Source organism: Antennarius striatus, chromosome 11 (genome assembly GCF_040054535.1).
Source record: "Antennarius striatus isolate MH-2024 chromosome 11, ASM4005453v1, whole genome shotgun sequence".
Taxonomy (NCBI): Eukaryota; Metazoa; Chordata; class Actinopteri; order Lophiiformes; family Antennariidae; genus Antennarius; species Antennarius striatus.
In genome coordinates, this window is record NC_090786.1 from 9,882,228 (window position 1) to 9,905,539 (window position 23,312).

General features: G+C 38.0%; 1 protein-coding gene across 2 annotated transcripts in view; it reads right to left on the reverse strand.

Moving 5' to 3' along the window:
• Nucleotides 1-1,850: 1,850 nt before the first annotated feature.
• LOC137603372 (SH3 and PX domain-containing protein 2A-like) overlaps nucleotides 1,851-23,312 on the reverse strand; it is a 45,589-nt gene continuing 24,127 nt past the window's right edge. The window contains exons 8-14 of one of the 2 annotated variants that reach the window (XM_068326755.1): nucleotides 13,000-13,113; nucleotides 10,488-10,571; nucleotides 7,105-7,222; nucleotides 6,678-7,006; nucleotides 6,514-6,563; nucleotides 5,889-6,008; nucleotides 1,851-5,664 (exon numbers count right to left, since the gene is read on the reverse strand). In XM_068326755.1, coding sequence (XP_068182856.1) covers nucleotides 3,736-5,664; nucleotides 5,889-6,008; nucleotides 6,514-6,563; nucleotides 6,678-7,006; nucleotides 7,105-7,222; nucleotides 10,488-10,571; nucleotides 13,000-13,113 — 2,744 coding nt within the window. In that variant the 3' untranslated portion in view covers nucleotides 1,851-3,735. The remainder of the gene's footprint in view (nucleotides 5,665-5,888; nucleotides 6,009-6,513; nucleotides 6,564-6,677; nucleotides 7,007-7,104; nucleotides 7,223-10,487; nucleotides 10,572-12,999; nucleotides 13,114-23,312) is intronic. The other variant, XM_068326756.1, reaches the window with a different exon arrangement.

The window sequence follows — 23,312 nt, forward strand, 5'->3', positions numbered from 1 at the left end:
TTATAAAAGAGAAAGATGCCGTTTCTCCTGTTAAGGTTAAAATGATCAGTGGCATGACAGAATGATGGCATAGTGATTAGCCTCACAGCAAGAAGGTCCTGGGATCAAATGCACCAGAGAGCCCCTGAATCTAGTTGGCTCCCATTCCTGTGGCCCCCTCTTACAGTCCAAGACCCTGCAATTCAGTATGAACGTGCGGGTGGGTTTTTGTCTGTGTGGCCCAATGATTAATTGGAGAGTTGTCCAAGGTGTAGCCCAGCAGTACCAAATAGGATAGATTAATAGGCTTCAAATCCTTCCCTGCCCTCCAACCCATACCTTGTAGTAAATAACTGGATAGATGATAAGGAAAGTAGAAGGAATCACAGAAAAGAAACTGCTGGGGAGCAGAATGAAAATCACCAAAAACCAAAGCTCCAAAATTACTCTAAAATAAGAAAAAGCTCAATACTGCTCTGGCATTGATTTGTTTTGTTTTGTTTTGTTTTGTATGTCTGTCTGTTTGTTTGCTTGACTTTTTTTGGTCTTTTCATTGTTTTGCAGACATACTGGAGTGTGTCCACCAATTTGAGCCATGCTTCTACAATGTTATTATCTAGTCTCCATAAATTTGGATAAAAACAACTGTTTAATATTGCACAAGTTTTTATATCTTTCCAGCAATAATTTAACATTCGTGGCACTCACAGAGATTAATGGTTCAATAACTCATTCATGTAATCTTGTTAAAACAGTCTCTTTTATAATGTAATAAGGCATAAAATTACATTTAGCAATTTTACAGCGATAGTTAATGGAAAATATTACTATATGTGGGGGAATTGCATTGTAAAGATTAAATTAATAAATTTTATAACAACTCCTCTGGGTCTTTTCCAAGCTACACTTCACAATTAATGTGACTTGGTATAATTTGCAGATTTTACAAATGAAAACAAACAAAACGATTGTTATATGATTTCAAGAACATTATTCCATAGTACACCTTAAGTTTAAAGACACCCTTTTGTGTGAAGTCAATTTGGTGACGTGAAGTTGTATGAGGGTAATGTTATTCAAATAATTCTTTTTCAGTTTGAGTTTATGAAATAATCTGCTTTTAGCATCTCTCATTATACAAAAAACCAAGAACATTGGGATATCACCAACAGCGATCATTATGGAATTGAAAAAATTGTCTCCACCAGGTAGGTCACGTTTTCACTTGGCTTGTTCTCAGTAAGATTACAATTAAATTACTACATAGTATTCCCCGCAAATCGGTGGAATGATGGCCTGGAAGAACACATTTAATTTCAGTTAGAAAAGGTGCCACTCTCATATGCTACTGCTGCCCATTAGTGTTACCATCCATGCTGTCTTCTCGAGTCAGTGGACAGCAGCTCACTTGCGTCACACTTGAACTGTTGATTGTCAGGCTGTAATGACAACAGGCCCTTACAGAAGTTCTAGCTCTCGAGTTTGAAGTTGCTTGTTAGTCATATCTATCTATCTATCTATCTATCTGCGTGCTGACTTCCTTCCTCCCCTAAGCACCTGATTTCTCCCATCACTACTGACTACGATATGGATTATATTACTACAGCTTGTATTACTACATTACTTTAGGAAGGATATTTTTGTAAATGTGTGACAGAATACCTTGAACTGCAGATAATTATTATGATTTGTCCACTCTGTAATTACTGTCGCACTCAGTCAAGAACATTACATAACTAATGTTAATCCTTGATTCAGACTGTTATTATTAGTATGACTGAATAAAGCTAACAATAGCATTACTAGCAAACTATATTGGGTAAACCAGAAACTATATACGTGAGTGATCTGCATTAAAAAAAGCAAACAACTGTTTAAAAGTGCATTTATTGACTTCATTTTTGGCACACAGTTAACATAAAACAAAAGTGAGCATCCCATTATTACTGCACCTGAAGAGTTATGTCAAATTTACTGCCCAGCAGAAATTCAAAAGGTTAAGAGTAAGACAGCGGTTCTTAGAAATGTTTAAGCTGTCGCAAATTTGTTCATCAGTAAACTACTAAAAATAAAAATAAAATGAGTAATAATGTGATTTTTAAGTAATTAATAAATATGATCACTGATGTCTAGTGAGGTTTTATTTTTGGACAGTTTGCCTCAAGTTTCATGGGAGTTCATCAAGGTTTCTTTTTACATTTAAGGATAAAGAAATACTGAGATAGTCAGAGATGCTCACAAATTGCTTTGTTAGGACAATATTAACAGAAATGGATAAAATATTTTACATAAAAGTGACATACAATATAAAGAGATATAAAACAACAACAACATGCAAACAAACAGCACCAAGATGAGAATAAGACAAAGCAGCTTTGGCAACAACTGAGAATTTCTTTGTGGAGAAGAGGAGAAAAGGTTTAATTTCAATAGCTCAAGGCATCGTCCATATAACGAGTAATTTCAAACATGCAGTAAGCTTTAAATGCTTAAAAGGTTTTAAGAAAATTACATTAGAAACTTACAGTGAGAGTTTTACAGAGTGGACACAAAATTACATAATAGTTCAAGTTAAAAGTAACCACTGAAGAATTTTAATATTCAGTCATTCTTCTACTCTGGTATTGGGTTGTGTCAAAAGTCCAAATACATTTCCCCTAACGAAACACATCAGGTACTGTCTTACATAGAATTGCTTTAACATATATTGTAATTTAATCGGACTCCTCCTTATGGTTAAGGTACCGGGTAAGATTTTAATCGTAACTTAATGACTTAAGCTTTTTTTCCTTTTTTTTTTTTTTTTTTACAAAATAACCATATCGCAGTACTTGACATTACTACTCAGTAATAACCTGATAAATTAGTGCTAATAGTCTGATAAAGTGGTGATAATTATGTAATATCTTGCAATTACCAAAGTAAAAAATAGGGTACTGCTTGGTATTAACAGTAGGAGCATTGGGTACTATTAGACTGAAAAGGTGAAATTATTAAAAATATTTTGAATGTTACAAGCTGTCTCATAACACTGTACTAATATCACTTCAGGTAATTTTCTCGGATATTGCAAACCTTATGTTTTCAAGGTAAAATTTCATCATAAATTCTGTGCATTATTGGCAGGTTTTGCCTATCTAACAGTTTGAAAATTTAAAAGATTGTATCAGAATATTTGACCAAATCAATCCATTAGTATTTAATTAAACACCAGAATGTGTTTAATTAAATACATATTTCTTGAAAAGTATTTCTTAAAAGCACTTGTGTCTTCCAATAATTCATTCATTCATTCATTTTCTGTAACGGCTTCATTTGCTTGCGAGGGTCCCGGGGAGCTTGAGCCTATCCCAGCTGTCTTGGGCCGTGAGGCGGGGGAATTCTGATTATATAATTCTATAATCATAATTAATCAAATCAGGGTTACTAATTGCAAAACCACCATTTAGCATTTTTATTCCAAGTATTACATTTACATTATTATTGATGTTAAAAAAGGAGATGCTTTTCCTTTGCTTATCTTTAAACAAGCAATCATTTAAAAGAATCTTGTTAAATATCACCTAGATACACCCACTGTTGATACCAAGTCATTGATAATCCCTTTGTTATTTACATGTTATCACCTCAATATTCTTATTATCAAACTATGACCCACCATTGCCACTTAATTACTCAGTTACAGAGTGCTACCAATTTGATCAGACTAAGTTTTAACATGTATATTCAGAGTTCTGCTAGATGCACACACAAATGTTAGTGCTTTCTCTCGAGGTAATTTGACGGAACCCATCCCTTTCTTTGTGTGCCATTGTCTAGAATCTTGCAGTACCACCATCCATTCGGGTTTCTATCCAGGACCTCCAGACTTGTCCCCTCAGGAAATCCCATGGTCTCCTCATCACCATGGTAATCTGCTATGGAGACATACACATCTCTGAGGTTGTTATGGATAAAATGGGGCTTGGGTTTCACTGTGGATACGGGGATGACATTCTTCTGTGAGCTGAGGCCAAGGGATTCAGAGCTACCGGTACCGAATCTGTTTCTGGTGGGTAGTGCTATGTTGTTTGGTGCCAAGTTGCGTGGAACAGTGCCGAAGGATGCATTGCGTCGCACTGTTGGGCTGGCACGAGGGTGATCTGCTGAGTTGAGTGACTCATTTCTCTTGAGAGAGCCTGCAGGGCTGGGACCATCTCTAATGGGGGCCGATATGAACACAGACTGAGGTCTGACAACTTGCTGTTGTTTGGTACTGTTTTGCCTTCTTGGATTGAATAAGCTGCTGGGTTTGGAAAGACCACCTGGAGGCTTGGAGGGGATGGGTGGGGTGACCTTTTTTAGGTTTTGGTTGATGTTGTTCAATGCCTGCACTCTTTGCTCATTCTTCTCCAAGCTGTTGGACTTGCTGAGGCTTCCAGGTTTTGTTGGGGTGCCATCAGATTCTGACCCTTCATTGTCATTTTGTTGCCTGATTGGCTCAAGGTAGTAAGTTGGGGCCCAACCCTCTGCATCTCTCCAACGAACATACCACCAACCACTTTCCTGCTTCTCCACCACTTCCACCTCCACTCCAGCAGGAAAGCTGAGCTCAGATTCTTGGACTTTCTCATAAGGATCAGTGGTGCGATAAAGGCTGCATCCTTCTAGGTCAGAGTCTCCCCGACTGCCTTTAGAATAGATGGAGGAGAGATCGGATGTGCTCTGAGAGGAGAAAGAGTCCTCCGAGGAGATAACTGATGCTGTCTCAGAGTCTTCACCTTTAGCTTTGGAGCCATTTTTCAGCTGCCCTGTTGGCCTCAGCTGTCTTCTCAAGGTGCTGATGTCCATTTTCTCAGCACTGGAGGCCTTGGCTAGCTGTGGTTTAGGTCTCACAATTGGTTTTAGTTTAGATGAAGACTTGATGGAAGAGGATGCTTTGCTTTCCTCTTGGTCTTTCTTACCATTGGATAGATCCGGCGTCGACTCACCAGAGGCAGATTTAGGAACGGCTGCCTCTTCAACTTTGTTTGAAAATGGGCTGCCATTTAAGTCAATCTTGAACTTGTTACCTGTAGGCTTCCGTGCACCTGATGCTGAGCTTGCAGTCTTGCCGGTTTCTGACAAGACACTTGTCTTAAAGGAATTTGAGTCCCTGCTACTTTGCCTTTCTGGTGTCTCTCTGAAGGGACGGAAGCCATCGTTCTCATAGATACACTCTTCCTCTGCCTCCGCTTCCCCCTCAGCCTCATGGCTATCGTCAAATGACTCACCCATCTTGAAGGAGGCACTGTGGAGTGAGGAAGCAGGAGAGGGCTTGGAGGACAAATGGGATCCCTTCTCTGAGGAAGTATCCTCATTCTTCCCATCCACCAAGGAACCTTCTCCCCTCAAAAACTCAAACTCAGACTCCATGTCCAGATCACCAATGGCAGGGACATCATATTCTGGCTCCTCATACACTGGCCTACCTGGAGATACAGGGGACTCTGGAACTTCAGACACAGGGCGGCTGGGAAGTGCGGTATCCACTGAGTCCTGTTTCTTGATAGGTGGAGCTGGAGGTGGAACTTTTGGGCGGCAGAGAGTGCTTGTTCTACGATTCAGGTTAGGCTTTTTGCGCTTATCAATGTAGGAACATGGAGCCCAGCCCTCCTTCTCTCCTATCTGGACATACCACCAGCCACCAGAGTTCTTCTCAATGACCTAAAATTCATATTCAAAAAAGTGCTTAGTGTTAATATCAAAGTGTTATTATTATTATTATTATTATTATTATTATTATTATTATTATTATTATTATTATTATTATTTAGAGTTAGACAGCAGATATGCTACTTAGCTACAATAATTGTATCAATTTTCAGGTAGACATTAACAGTTGGCAGGGTATCTCTTTGCTAACATTTAGCTAATATATGAAACCTTACCTCTGCTTTCTGTCCTCCATTGAAAGTGATACCATCCGATATACAGGACTGGAAATCTGCAATAGTGTAGTACTCTGCCTCAACTGTAGGGGGCTCTGGTGGAGATGGCAACTGAAATCCCTAGTAGAGGAAACTGGAAATTATTATTTGCCCACCACTACATTTACCATAATCTCATGCAATAGAGTACATTGCAGGAACTTTCTACAGAGTCACATTTCAAATGTCTAAACTAATCAGTTTTGAGAATTTGAATGCAAAGATTCATTTTATTTTTAAATATCTCATATTTTTAAAAAATATTTAATAATTTGGAATTTTGCACAATAATTTTGTTGTGCCAAGGACTCACCATGGATGTCAAAGTCCTTCGTATTATCTTTCACTGGAGTAACATTATTGTACAGTAATATCTTCAATTTGTTGATCTTTTCATAATAGAATTTTTTTTCACTTTAAGAAACAAAACAAACTAGAGACCTTACGCTGCCAATTGAAAAAGATAACAAGGATGCACATTGATATGCATCACTTAACACCACATTTTTAGTTCAGTAATCTACTATAAAGTAAGGAAATAGGTGGATGGCTGGAATGATGGGTCGGCAGCTACAATCAGTCTTACCAGTGTTGCATCTCTTCGAGGAGGAGGCTTTTGCCTTAGAATTGGGGAACCTGTGACAAAAAAATCTAATTAAAAATACATGCCTGGGTTTGGCTAGATTTCAGAAGGCACATTTATACACATTTAAGAAGACAAGGAATAAATGTCCATAAAAGATGACTAACCAATTTCTACCCGATGAGGTGCAATGCGGGCTACAGCTGGTGAGGCAGGCTCTGCTTTACTTTTTCCGTCCTGTGGGCTATTAATAGGGCTGGGGTCACCACAAGGAATTGGCAAGCTGATCTCCTTCCTGGCCACCTGGGGGCTCTCTGAGACACCATCAGTCTGTGCATCTTTCTCACATAGAGCTTTCTTATTAAGCAGGTTACTGATCTCCATGATGTTTCCAATTATCTCCACTGGGCCTGTCACGGTCTTCTTGCAGGGAGACAGGTCATCCTTCATTTTCTTCAGGTAAGAAGCTGGAGCCCAGCCCTCTTTATCTTGGTACCTGTAAAGTAAGTTGGAATGGACAAATGATTAGAAGACATAGCTGTCTGACATGAATGAAGTCGAAAAAATGCCTGAAGCAAAGGAGCACATGTTCACCTAATAAACCACCAGCCTTCCAGGTTCTTCTGAATCACTTCCACAATAGCTCCTTTCTCAAAAGCGATTTCATCCTTGCCCTGGCTGGTGTAGGACTGCACTGTTACATACTTCTCTTCTGCCAAAACCAGAGCAGACAGTGACAAGTCAAAAAATAATAATTAAAAAAAAGTTTTTAAATATGAATCTTGACAATGTACGTTACACACATTTAAGGTCAGACTAGATTTGTAATAGATTCTTTTTTAACAAGTAATTGGCTTTAAATGGCACTGTAATACAGGTAGTCCTTTACTTATGAACATATGACTTATGAAAATTCGGACATTAAACACGTGCCACCATCTTAAACTATTGAACCACAGTTTGGCTTTCTGCCACAGCCCCTGCCGAGCAACACTGCTGCATTCGCTCATGTCTGACACTCATCTCCCCCTCTTGTTGTTGTTTGTTGTTCTCTCTGTGAGCATCTCAGAGCATCAGAGTTTACCTTGGATACTTAACTGTTTATCTTTGATTATAAATAAAAGGCTAGTGATGACAGTGTTGATGATCTTTCTGATGACAACCCTGCCTCTGACTGACAATAACTTCCCCCTTTGCTCTAAGGTAAGGTAAGGTACAAGCTACAGTACTGTACATTAGATTGTCAACATCAAGAAATGACTGTTGTGGTTGGATAAGCTTTAAAAAATGGTTTAGAGTTCCTTCTTATTATTATTCTCTTCAAGGATTAAATTATAACCATAAACTAATCTAAATTCAAAACAAACGCGTGAATTAATAATGATCCTTAACGGTAGATATTGGAATTATACGTATGTGTTTAATATGACATTAAATGTTTTTATCCTATTTACTGGACAGTAACATCATATTATGTGCTTTTAACAGTTTTAACAGTGACTTTAGGAGTCCAATATTTGTGGCGTACAAACGTAAAGTTGAGTGAAATGACGTAAACGTGGTTATTATTTTTCCATTTTCCTTTCTGGTCTCAACAAGACCCATCTAAAAATAATTTAAAAGTGATAGGGGAACAACATCTACAACCAAAGCTCTATGATGTGTTAGACAATAAAACCAGATGTATTTTAGCATTAAAGTATTGTTAGTTCAAATTTATGCCATTTTTCTGCTGTCTCTTCTCCACGGCTCATAAAGAAAAACACAGTTGGAAAATCTGCCGCAATATAGGCTGACTGGATTTGACTTCTTTGTTCTGCTGTAACTTAATTACTTCAAATAAACTTGAGTCTTACAAGAAGGGATGTGTTTGAGGCCAATGCGGACATGGAGGGCAAAATATAAAGAATATATTATATATAAACTCCAGACAGCAACTCCATCTGGCCAATCTGCCTCTATATCTCTTTCTCTTGCTTTCCCTTGCCTGTCCCTATCAACATTTTATTTCTTTTCCACCCAGCCGATCAAGGCAGATGACCACCCTACAGAGTCTGGGTTCTGCCTGGAGTTTTTTCCTTAATGAGGTAGTTTTCCCCGCCTCTGTCGCTTATCCTTGCTCAGAAGGATTATTTGGGTTTTTCTTTCCATACAAATGCTTTAAAATCTCTGATGATGTGATTAAAGACCCAAATAAAAGTTATTTTATTTGATTGAAATATAAGCTTGAGACAACTCTGAAAACTAGCATAAGGAAACTACCACACAATCCAATAAAACTCTAAAATCATGGACAAGAATCATCCGTGTGCAATGCTTACTTGCTACAATAGGTCATTAGGTATGTGATCACCGTGGACTACTTAGCCCACGAGATTTAAAAGTGAGTGAAATATTTAATATACCGTACAACTCCCTTGGAATATATAATTGGTGTGGCAATCTATTACAACCTCCTCTTTCTTGTGGACTGATTCTTCTTTGGTCAGGTATGAAGCTCTTATAGTTACTGTAGTTTTATATATATATATATATATATATATATATATATATATATATATATATATATATATATATATATATATGTTGGTTTTTTTGCAGTGCAGATCTGATCCAACCAAGTTCACGATTATAATCAGTTCAACCATCATTGACCGCCTTGAGGCGCTGATCTTGCAATGTCCGCTTTTTGAGTTGTTTCCCTTTCTCTCTCTTCCCTCATTTCCTGTCGAAACTATCAACTGCCCAATAAAGACCTTAAAATGTTCTCCATACACAACTAATTATACTAGTATTAATAAAATGTGTTGACAAAGGGAAAGCTAGTTCCCTAATAGTATCCTTGGCTTTGTGACAAGGAGCATCTTCCACTCAACTCCATAACAAAGAGCAGAGGCTCCAAATTGATTTATGCCTAACCATGAGGCCAAGAGGCAGACCAAAAAAATAATTTCCTGTCATTACAGAAAATCCTGTTTGAACACAGACACAGAACTGTCTTCATACAAGTACATTGAAAGATGCTGTCCTGTCTGCTATCCTCCCGTTAGTCAAAATTCCGGTGACATAATTTGCCAAACGTCTTGGACGCAAGACTGGAATTCTGTTCACCTGCAAAAACTACAAGCAACATCACAAGCAGACACAGCACATGTCTATACAGTTTATGTCTATACATATACATATGCATGTCTATATGTCTCATTTTCTTTTCGCCTGATTCTTCCAGGCTTTCTCTGACAGAGCTGGTCACTGTTTTTCCTCTTACCAGCCTCTTTCAAACAATATCCAGCAAAGCAATGAAGGGAAACTCTTAATCAGATGTTATGTTAACCACAACATGCATTGCCTGCATCAGTGTTATAAAATATTCGTGTGGAGTCAGCAAAATAGTATTTATTTTCTTAAACACTAAGCAGGATTTCTGAGGTCTAAGGGTGGAAAAACTTTCTCTACTCCAGAGAGTAGAGTCCACTGCCAAGCAAAAACTCTGGGCTGAACTCAATAGCCTATCCTAAATTCTCTCTCAACAAAACACCCTTGGCCTAGTTCAGAAGAACATGTGCAGGTTTGTGACTGATATCCATAAGGAAGATATTCTTAAGTTTTACATATATCTACTGTATGTCACAACATAACTGTCAATAAACACTGCAGACTCTGATTTTTAGAAAGTTGTCTTTTTATGTTAAAAAAAGAAAAAAACTTGAAGAAAAAAACAATTTTAATGAAGGAATTTTGTAATGTAAATTTGAGGCTGGCATCAATAGTTGATGTGTACAAAAGTTGCTGATTTCACCTTTGATTTCTTGGTTCATTTCATATGAATGTCAGTTAGTGGTTAGTTATGGCAGGTTGTGGCTCATGATAAATGCAAGAAGACAACACGGCTGAACCATATGATAAGTGACAAGAAGTGAGAAGTGAGGATGAGGTTGGGGTGTGGGGCGATGGATGAAGCATTTGTCTCAGTTCACCTCGGCTCTGCTGCCTGCTGATGACACCACCCAACGTCCATCTCCGATCCAGCCTCTTCAGATGACTCTTATGTCGCTTAGTAACTGACAGATACACGTGGTGACCAGACAATGACAACAATGGACAAACAAATATGAAAGACATGAAGAGCAAGCACAGATGTTACACAACACAGAGCAGAAAACTTGATCCAACTAGAGAGCCCCATTATTAGCTGGATGAGGACATGAAAATGAGACCACAAAGCAAAACAAGGCAGGCAGTTAGAGAGGATGGATGGAGGTTACAGAGGAAGACATCTCTCTGGCCTGTAATTATGATGGTGTCAGCATGGTTTCCCCATCCTGTTGTGTAAGAGCATCCGTGACACACACCGCTGTTGCACGAATGCCATCCAATTAATAGAGCAGCTGTCAGTACAGCCGGTTAGAGTTGTCAGTCTGTAATTCCCTGCATCATTTGGATATAAAATTGGAGATGAAAAGGATGACTGTGAGATCCTGTGTCACATGTCTACATGATGGAAGAAGCAACTCCTTCGTCTAATGGTTGAAAAAGAAAATACTTTTCACCCCCAAATACTATTCCTAATTTACAATGTTTTGAGCATCAGAAAAAATCTGAGAGACAGATTAACGTGTATAATTGTAGGAAGTTACCTGTACTTACTTTACTGATGCCAAAAAACAAATAAAACCTAAAAGGACATTTTGGATAAAAATAACTCACGCTATTGTGAGTTTAGTAAACACAAAAAGTGGAAGCAGAGGATAAACATTAGACTTAATGTTTGGCTTAACCTACTAAAGGTCACAGATTCACCCTGAGACTTGCCACTTTCCGTAAATTTTCCATGCAGATATAAGAGTGGTGTCAAATTTCTCTGCTAACTGTTGTGAAGAATAAGTGGACATTTTCCAAAATGTGGGATTACTCCTTCCAAACATCATATTTTATGCATATTTATTTAGAACAAAATGTGACCAAAACAAGGAAAGAGAGCATGTGTTTCAACTCAATCTGTCAGGTTTTTTTTAACTCTCTGGCCTTCTGAAAGAGTCAACATGACTTCCAAATGTTCAGAAATATGTGTTTTTGCCTGTGACACTGTGGTGCCACACAGCGCTGAAGACCACAGGCCTGACAAAGAAATGCTTTATGAATTTCATGCCATTCCCCTTACAGACTGGATGCATAAACACTACTTAGAATGGCAGATTATCCCTCATGAAAACCCTCTGGAAACATCTATCTCAAGCAGAGCAGTTAGTGTGTTGGATGTAAATGTTTGCATTTAGATTTGTGAGTCTGGTTTTACATTTGTCGAAATCGTTCGTTGATAAATGTGTATTCTTTAAGACCCAACGGGGACAAAGCATTTTAACATATTGTGAAAGAGCAACAATGTGTGGCCTCATGTTTTCTCTCCCTCTCTCCCTCTCTATCCTTGGGTAACTAGATATATGACACAAAGGGGAACCAAGGTCCCATTGTTACAAAATACAATAATTGTACAGCTAAAGAGGCTTTGGCCAGATGACTGGAAAATCTCGTTGTTTGTTTGGAAGTGCAATTTAATCATTTCCGTGCCTCTTTTTGTTTGGTTTTCTCCAACACGGTACTCTATAAAGCTTAACAAACACACTGCAGTTGTTGATCTACCTGTAAAAATGATCCCAGCCTGAGTCTGTGACGCTAAATGAGCTCTGTTGTTCTGAGATTAAAATGTTCTCTTCACTAATATTTGAACTTTAAGACTTGGCTCGAGAGCCATATCTGGCAGGGCTAGAGAGATGATGGGACCCCATCTTCAGCTTCATATGGGTCTGCATCATATTTTGGCAAACCGAGCCCCACAAGGGTGTGTTTCTTATCAGGGCTTTGGATCCCTCTCTGACTCAAGTATGCTCACAAATTTTAACGTCAACACTCGCCCACTGTGCTCCAAGTTAGCGGCTATCCACAATGAAAAGCAGATATGGAATAGCATAATTTATGTCAGCTCTTGCTTTAATTAATGATGACCATGACTTGAAACACGACAGAAACACATGCTTCTTTCATGAAGTCACTGCACTGAGGTCAGATCAAGTAGTACTGTGCTGCACCTCTAATGTACAGAGCATTACTGTGCAGCACATCACTTCAGCAGTTGTGGTCTGGTCTCTCCTGGAACCCCTGCTTGCTGTTTGCTCAGGCCTGAATCTACACTGTGTTTAAGCATGCTTGTAATGGCAGACAGACAGAGAGAGGTGCTCACACCAGTAAGGCGCCAGTCATTAGTGTAACGCAGCATTGGTGAAGAAGTTAACTCTGTTTTTCTAACAGATCAAAGACTGAGCATTGAGGTAAGAGGTTGTATGTATGTGTGTTAAACAGAGTATGGGAAGTTGTGTGTGTGTGTGTGTGTGTGTGTGTGTGTGTGTGTGTGTGTGTGTGTGTGTGTGTGTGTGTGTGTGTGTGTTTGCGTGCGTGCGTGTGTGTGTGGCCAGAGGCAGGAGTTTGACTTACCTTCTCCAGCTTTGGAGGCACCGACCTCCAAATCATCCCGCGTGCCACTGTGTGAGTTCAGATAGGTAGCAGGGACCCAACCCTGCTCCTCTGCGGTGCTGACAAACCACCAACCTATGGAAACACACAGAGGATTGAAATCATCACCACAAACATTACACTGCAAGATGAGGGCATCCTTAATCTTAAGCATGAGGAATTAAATTGCATTTGAAGTTGAAGTTGTTAACGCTGGACAGATCAATCTGCGTCTGTGACGAGATATAAAAATGAAAAAATACACAAAACTAGAAGGGTGCTCATAGAAAACAAAACACCTTTCAAGATTAAAAAAAAGTCACAAATCAGCAAATGCAAATGCTGCATGTGCGGATTAATTTCCAAACTAATTAAAATTACAGAAAAATAGGGATGTGCTGTAAGCATTTCCATGAAAATAACTACATAATAAAGAACTGAGGTTAAAATGTCTCATGCAGAATGAGCAGCAGTGGGGCATCTTACAGCTGGTTAGAGCAGAGGAGTGTGTTATTTCTCCGGATATGTTTTAATTCCCTCCATGCTGTTTTATTGTCACTAATGGCATTTTCTCTCTCTGGCTTCTGTCTCGATCACTTTACTGTTGCCACTCTTGAGCAAGCTACGATGACCTGAATCCTATCTGCAAAAGTTTTCAGTATTTCTTGTGCCCAACCTAACAGCATATTTAATGAAAATCAGGAAAGTTAGGGTTTTGTTTTTTTAATCCTTCTACAAAATCAGACAACACACACAAAAACTAAATGAGGTGATAAATCTCAACAAAGACAGATGAACTTGAACATGGTTCAAATCTGCTATTGTAACAACAAAGCCTACAATTTAAAGTCTGGGATACCTGAATACTGCTACAAGTATTATGTTTCAGTCTGATATCCGGCTTGTGTACTCACACTCCAATACCACTTCACGGAAAGGTGAAAAAAATACAAAAAAGTGTTACTAATGTTGAAAAAAGTACAGTAAAGCAGACCGCAAACTATGCTTTGCTAAACTCTTGAGAAGAGAAAATAGTTCCAATAATACAAATAATCCAATCAACCATTTTAAGAACCAGCACAATGCAGTTTCAAGGTAAAAACCTGGGATCCCCCAAAGATGTGCAGGCACATACTTTACATCTGTAAAAAATATAACAAACATAACAAAAGCCTTGAAACTGGGAATCAGCTACAACCAAGTCAGAATTTTGTGTCAATGTAGTGCATGCTTCAGCTGTGCGGTGTGCTGGAAGGTGTTCATGTTCTGCTCTGGGACGCCTCCAAAAATCACCATGAGTGAAGCTGGAATCGTTTCCCTTCTAGCTGGATGTTAATGAGAATCTTTTGGCTCAGAGAAGTATCGCTATACAATATGCATTTTAATGACAGGTACTCAGGTGTAAGCACTCATACCTATACTTGGTCTGGCAAAAACTTATATTTGTGCATTCCTAAAAATATTTGTTGGCACTTTAACAAACTGAATTCATTTCAGCAAGAGAGATGCAAAACAAGTTACATTTTCAAAAGGTCTCATACCACATAAATAGTGATCAATGGTTTTAGATGAATAGTGATCCATGATCTTAGAAAAAGAGTTCTGTCGACTGGATTTATTGTGAAGGAATGCTGATAAGAATGGAAAGTGACAAAGCTGGCATCACAACAGTCAAATATGTGGCATGATACACATATGTTATGTGTTGTGGAACCGGGAATACAATATGGCTGACAGCTGTCCAGACAACCTGCAAAGCAGATTGGAGGATTGTGTCACACATCCACAGCTGGTCCAAATGGCCAGTGAAAACTTTCCTTTATAAATGGCATGTTACAAGACGTCCCACTCAGTCTCAGTCAAATACAAAAACAAAGCACAACAGAGAAGGAAATACACATTACACATCAGGCAAATAAGAATAATCTGCATGTTGCAAAATTAGTACTTGTCTTTAAATTTGCAGTCATTCACACTTACAACAGAAGATCTACAGGACGACCAAACGCATAACATGAAATAACCAAAGTATTTTTTATCTTACATGTGAATTAACCCTTCACATGATCACTCCATTTCTTGTACGAGATGTTTATCCAAAAGATGAATGTGCTAAGCACCACAGCAAACAGCTCCAGCAGCTGGAGCTGTTTTCGATAGAGATAGGGATGGTCCAGATGGGACGATAACATTAGTGTTTGGCTCTTAGCATCTTGCTGGCTGAGGCTCTATGCAACAAGCCATATAATGTGCTCTGACTTCAAAACAAGGCTGTGGCTTGAGCAAAACCTCACACAAATAAATCAGACAAGAGCAGTAGAGCAGTAAGCTAGCAAAACAAAAACAAAAAAAATGGTGTGACATCCTGATGTCAAATAAATAGTTTATAGTAACATTTTTCAATACTTTATTAAGTCATTGACAATATTTAAGTATATCAGATGTGTCCTGTTTAATTACCAACAAAGGGTAACTTTAACCATATTCACAGTATATTAAATTAGACTCTATGAAAGGTCAGCTCATCAGGAGCAAAAAGAAAAAAAATACCATTTTCACACTTGTCCCATCCCTGTGATGCACTGGCGACACGTCTGGAGTGTACCCCACCTCTTACTTGCAGCCAGCTGGGATAAACTCCAGCAAAACCCCTGACCCACAAAGCGGAAGAGTGTCTGAAGATGAAACGATTAGTCATTTCATTTTCAGAAAAATGGATGAATGGATGGATGGATGGATGGATGGATGGATGGATGGATGAATGGATGGATGGACACTTTTGACACATGCTAGTTTCAGGATTATGGTGTCATTCTCACATCAGCAAACCAACACCCACCTGAATTTTTCACTTTCCATTTACATGATGTTAAGTTTAAAAAAAACAATACATTATCAGATGTTATGATGGAAATTAATATACTCAATTTATGGATTGTATTTTGGGCTTCAGGGTTGAAATAACATTATTATTATTATTATTATTGTTATTATTATTATTAATAATAAATAATATTAAAATACAAGATTCCTCCTCAATATGTTTTGTAAGGCCTGCGAAAAAAATACGATCCTTAACTTGTTTTTATTTGACTGTGTTTCCAACTGTATACTCTTTGTAATGACTCAGACTTTATTTACAAAAGAAACAAAGCCTCAGCAATTTTGCTGTGAGTGAAAGAGTTGAGAATAAAGCTGAATGAATACCAAAGAGTGATTGAAGTCCTAGATTCAGCTGCTGAAAGGCAAAATGATAATAGAAATATGATTAGGAGGAAATGTGTTGTCTCTTTCTTGTTTCCTGGACGGCTGGGCTCTAAACAGATGTGGGTGGAGTAAAAAGTGAAGGAAGCATGTGTGATTTTGATCCAGTCTTTTGGCTGAGCTGTCCTGGATTCCACAGCAGAATGTGGTGATTTAAATGTTTTTAATCTGTCAGTATAACAACCTGTTCAATGTCTCTCGCTGTTGCTATTCATGTAAGGAAAACTGTAAAGCTATTGCACAGTTTGAACCTCAAAGGAGCCTGGCAAATGCTGACTGGCGATACACTTGGGTAAACATTGTCCAATATTATGATTATAGCTACTCAGTCCACATCCTGAGTAAGTTAAAAAGCTTTTAAAGCAGTTGAGCACAGTTGAGTTTTGCGGTCAGTGGTTCCATAAGACAATAGCTAAAGCCACAACTCTTTGGTGGAGATATAGCACCATGCCAACAAACATCAAAATGTCTCTGAACTGTTTTTAGTTAACAGATTTTTTTCATTTCACCAAAATAAATTCATGAAAAATTATATTTTAAGTGGAGTTAATAGTAAGCAGTACCCAAGTTTATACTATGACGTATGTTTGTATCTGATTGAGTTAAATAACTGCTGTATTAACATTATTTCCTGTAGTAAAAATTTAATGTTAAAAATACTGATAATAACTTTGCACCCATTAAGACCATAGCCATATTCAATGGCTTAACCCAGAGCAAATATTTGGACTGACAACATTCACCCAGGAGACTAGAGTGTACATTTTGAATGTTTGATTTGAATTAACTAAAGAATTTATATCAAAGAGATTTTGTTTATCACGTAGTTACTATAAATGGGTCCTCGTGCATTTGGATGAGGTGTGAGTTGCAGGAAGCACAGAATCAGTATCTGACAACATTAGAGGTGAACAGCTCCTGTAGGGCTTGAGATTTACCTTAAAGTTTCATTTGAACTGTATTTTTATTAGCACTGTCTAACCTAGGTTTTTCTTCAGTAGTTATCTGCCATCTGGAAACCCCATCAGCTCCAAGACCCTTGCTTCATTTTTAATGTAAAAAGAAAGAGCTCCTCAGTTTCACAATAGATTAGATTTTTGCCGTTTGACTTTTTTAATAAAGTGCCAAAATGACCTACAAAACAAATCCAAATCTACAGTAACAGTCAGTCAAATGTGATACCTGAGCAACGGCATGCATAAGATAGTATGACATTGGAATGCTCTGTAATATCCTCCTACTCTTTACATATTTATCATTGTGACAAACGGACCTTAAATTACACTGAACAGACAAATCAACATTTGAGCTTTGGAGCTACTTTGCAATACTCCTGAAAAACTTTTCTACACATCTTGCAAATCTATGAGAACCACAGATTCAGCAGCACAAGGAGGCTTTTTTTCCATAGCCTGAAATGTTGAGGAATGCAGTGGTCAGCAGTCCTGCAGATATCTGACACCACTGTTAAGAAGGGCAGGAGAAAACCTCATTCATTTCTAGCTTCTGTATTCACTAACAGTGGATCCAGTATCAATGCAGAGGGGGAAACCTATCCGTGCCAAAACACACGCTTCCAGTTTTTATTAAACACTGGTTTTCAATTACCTGTGTGTGAGCTAGTGTTGACCTAAGGAATAACCCTGTGTCCCTCACCACCTCTGAATGGATCCCCTCATGGTTGGAATGAAGGTATAGCCCACAGTTTGTGTGCTCGCCACTGATCTGGACAAACAGTAGTCTTAAGTGTTTGAAAGACCAGCTTCACCAAATGCTGGAATAACTGAGTGGTCCATTATTGAGTGAAGGGCACCGCTTTGCTTCCACAGACTGATTTTTGTAACCTTTTATTACCACAACATGCACTGTTATCACTTCTCTTATTCATCTCACACCAGTGACAAGATGGAGGTTCAGACGCAAGTCACAAATCTTCTCTTTCAGTTTCAGTTTCCATATCTTAAGTGACAGTGAAAGCTTAATTTCCTTAGACACTCATTAGCGCTTCCTATGGTAAACTGAGAGAATTTGGACAATGGGGATTACTATGAGAGAATAATGAGTCTTCCATCTGCCACCGCAGCTTCAGCTTAAAAAAGGCATTTAACACTTGGCAAGGGTCCTGCATCATGCCTGTGGTTCATTGACATGTATTGTGTAGTTTTCTTCTTTTATACTTGTTAAAAATGTTCCTGCTGAAACGACACATACCAAGAAAGGAAAGAGAATGTTATTATTGTAGTAGCACAACCTCAACATCGACTTAACCTTCTGAATAGCTTCTGACAAAAACTGCAAACTACAACATTATTTTTCCTGTGTGTGTTTTGTCTGTGCATAATAAGATGTAAGCTGATATGGTGATATTATTGTGTGTGTCAGTTTTTTTCATTAGTCATTATGCACTGCCCAAAAACAAGAATAAATGTGATAAGATGATTCCAAACAGTAAAAGGACTTTTCGATACTGGGATATGAGGTTTTGATCATATCAAACAGCTTTACTCTACAGCCACGTAAATATGTATTCTATTCATATCTTATTTTAGAATGTTAGCATGCTAAAATTTAATAATTAGGATAACACAATGTACAATTGCAGCTCATTGAAAAATAATATTTTTGCAGGTAACTTAAGTCTTTCTCAAAGATGATTTATTGGTTTGCAGAAAGCTGAGAAATCATCAAATGCATGTATTCTGGGTGGAACATGATCACGTAAACCAAACTTGAAATTACTACTATGTGAACAATGTGACAGAAATTTTGGCACAAGATTTTATGTCTAACAACTTGTCTAATCAGGAGTGGCTCAAGATAATTCTAGATGTACAACATTTTATGAATTCATCAAAGTTATAAAGAACTAATCCTTTACACAAACTCTATCTCATCACAAGGAGTCCTACTATGTTAAGGATATACTTGCTACCAGCCTGAATATGAATACATTATAGGCACTAGCACAAGTTGTTCCATGTGAGAGCCCAGAGGATATTCTGGACAGTCATCATGCCATGCTGAGGGACAGGACTTTCTTTATCAGTCAAGATTGAACTCACTTGCCTCATATTTGTAAATTTGTACATCTAACATTACTGAGAAAGCGGCTCCTTAAGCGCTTGCTTAAGTTGAAGGGTAGAACTGGGATACAGTACAACCTGCACATAGGTGGTGCCAGGAGGTCTAGAAAGAGATGGTGTGAAACAAACATTACTGGAGTTCTTTAGGTAAACTGTAATTCATAGAAACTGATCTGGAGAGGAGATGGGTTAAACCCTGACTGGGAGTGATTTTCTAAGGAAGACTGCACGACACTGCCCTTGAGTTGTAAGCAGACATGCAATATGTCCAGAATTAGCTCTGAATCATTTTCCTTTCCTACGTATGCCTCATAAGAGGGTATAGTTTACACCAATGGATAAAGAGTTTTTTATATGACCAGCAAAGCTGCTACCTTAGCTTTGGTTAACATCTCTGTACTCTAGTGTAAACTAAGGCATCCTGGAGGATCCATTAAGCCATTATAACCAACCAACCTCTCTGAACCACTAACTTTGGCAGGAAATGTCTTTTTCCATTTTCTCCCTGAGTTCCTCCCTCCACTACGCTCTCCTCCGGAGCCAACATCTCCCCACTGGCAAACTCTCATAAAACAGCTGCAAAGGGAGTGAGGACAGAATTAATAATTATATAACAACTTTTATATACGGCTTAACTTTTTTAACAATAATAAAACGCTATTTCAATAAAATTTTAATAGTGCTCCTTTAGACTGTATTCACTGCAATGCATCAAAGGAAAGAGTTTGTGAAATAATGTGTTATTCCTGAAAAAAATGAATGGTCAACCCAACTACAAACATAACAACAGAGAAATTAATATAAATTACTGCAACTGCTGAAATTAAGGTCACCATACAACATGTATTGATAGGTTAGAGCAATGGAAAATATTGTCTTGGCTCAGAAGAGCCAGCTGGAAAAGTAGAGAAACTAAGCTCACTTACAGGTCTGACCTAGATTCACTGGCCCCGTTGAAGGCATATATTATCTAATCCATGGTAGGGAAGAGCTGATAACTGCACTGGGCAGCAGTCACAGCCACAGTTTATGGTACAGTTGTTATAACAGCAGGATTTTTGTCTGAGGACTAGGGCGGAAGTCAAGAATAGAATCCCATTTCTAGAGCTCTAACTACTCCACTCTCATACCATCATGTTAAACATCTCATAAACAATCTGAAAACAATGCTGATACCATATTCAGAAATGTCACAATGTGCAGATATTGTCCTCTTAGCGCATCCAAACCCTTTGCAGGGAAACTTAAAGTAGGAATGGCTTTCAACTTAGCTCTGCATTGCACAGATCAATCTGTAAGAAACCCTTAAGGGGTTTTACTCCTACAAACAGAATGGATACTAAATCACATGAACTCACAAATCTTAGTGCATACTTGTTGCCATTGGCAGAGGGATATAGAGTGATGTCACCAAGACAAATGGAGCAAATGGAGCTGACCTCCATTGAAGGAGGTGTTAAGTTTCCATTTAACTGCAAGCTATGCTGCTGGAAAAAGTCTCTATGGCAAGATGTACAGTATGATGGAGTTGGAGTTACTTCAGATCTCTGTGAAAGTGTCAGTCAGTGTGTAGTAAAACTGTTAAATAACCTCAAGTTGTGTTTTAAGAGGTCTGATGTCTACTGTTTTGCTTTCTAGGAAGTTATGACAAAACCAACCAAACTCAAGCAGAATGAATGAGCTGAACCAAGAGTGAGAACACTATATATGAATTGAAACTACAGCAAAAAATATGTGTCATGCATAATTCTGTGGAGACTATCTTCATACCTTTACCCTGCTCAATAATAACGTCAAGAAACTATAATGATTTTATGTAAACAAACTGAGGCAAAGGCTTCATCAACCCGGCCATTGCTAGAGACCAGGATAGTTTCATTCTAAAGTAGGTTCTTTCAAGTTTACCCTTAAACTTGTCAATTATCAGATTATGAATATGAGAGATTTAGGCTGCCCCTACACAACACTGTAATATAACATTGCATTTGTGAAATAATAAAGTGAATCATATGCAAAAAGTAAGATGCTTTTCAAGCAATGACAATAAAAACCTACGGTACATACCAACTATATACAGGAAATGATGTCAACTATTTACTTGGATTATGAACAATGATGACCATGACGCACATGACTGATTGATGTATAAAACAACTCTATTATCAGATTATGAATATGAGAGATTTAGGCTGTCCCTACACAACACTGTAATATAACACTGCATTTGTGAAATAATAGAGGGAATCATACGCAAGAGGTAAGATGCTTTTCAAGCAGTGACAATAAAAACCTACGGTATATACCAATTGTATACAGTAAATCATGTCAACTATTTACTTGGATTATGAACAATGATGACAACGATGCACATTACTGATTGATGTATAAGACAACTCTATTCTAAAAGTTGCACTTGCCTTTCAAATCTCAACAGTCCATTTACTGCTCTGTGTGCAAAAATGTAGGAAACTGAGCTAACAGATTTAGTATGGCTCTTCTTTCTCCACTAGGGGGCTCCCAATGAAATAATAAACTACATGAAATCTACCATTACACAATAGAAGTCAACAGCTGCAAATTATTTATAGGTCATCAATACACAAATATACTGCTCTAACTTTGCACATAGGGGGGCTAATTTTGTATATAAGGGATTGTTCACCTGAAAACCATTTCACTAAAAGAGATTTTTATTGTTTGTTTTGTATTTCCACCCATTTACACAGGAACAGTATCCACTGGACTCAAAACATAAAGCTTTCGTAAGCAGGTCCCTGAGTGGAATCTTTTGACAATGCTATCCTATCCTCAACACGTAAGTGAACTAAGTGCATTTAAAATAATGATGATACAGCGTTGCTTCATACATTATGGTTCTTGATGGCTTTCTTCCATGCTCACAGATAACAAACACTCTAATATGGCCAAGACGACAACAAAAACACATTATTGTCCAGTTTTGTGCTGAAGTCTCTGTTGACTTTGTTAAAACTAATTTAATGAATATTTGTTGAATATTTCTGTGATCTTATTATGAGGTTTTAAAAAGTTACAATGCCACCTATTACAGGATTAATTAAAGGATTGATTATTATTGTTCTGGCATGCATAACACAGCGATTTCAATAGGTTTTAGCAATCCATATTTACAGGGATCATTTAAATAAGTGAATGCATTTAAAGAGTGAACATCGAACTATTTAAAAATGCACATACAGAACTTCACAGGGAAACATTGTGTAAATAAGGTCTAAAAAGCACAGAACCACACAGCTCAATGAAGAAAAGCTTTCACATGAGACCCCTGATAAAGAGACTTCATGGTGAAGGAATATCCACCTCTCTGTGGATCTCCAATGAGTTCAAATTCTACTGGAGTAGGCAGTGATAACAAACACAAGAGCCTGAAGGCAAGACACGTGACACTTCAAAGCGTTCCTGCTCTAAAGACAGTCTTCCTTGAGGAAAGTGTTGGAAGGCGTTTACATTCACACCCATTGTGAAACCCTTTCCCGGTTACAGCTCTCTCCTCCATCTCCCTCTCCACATCCTGCTGCTGAAGAACACATGAGTCCCATTACTGTTTACTGCCTCAGCACACCACTACCCTTAGACGTCATACTGGGTCCACACATCCATGGTCTCTCTTGTGCTTCACATGGGAAATTTTTTTCAAAATATATGTCATCCATTTCTGATTGCTGTGTCAAAAAATGTGAAAGAGTCTCTGACCAGCTCTCAAATATACTGTAGAAAGAACTATTATGATTCAGATTTTATAGATGCATTTGAAAAAGTAATTATGGTCTCCTTTAGCTTTCTCCACCCACAATAATTGGAAGTTCCTAGAAGAACTAGAGCATACTCCTAGAATGTGCTTTACGTCAGCAAGCTGCTGACTAACCATTACATTTTGTTATTGAATTGAATATACATATACTGTATAAT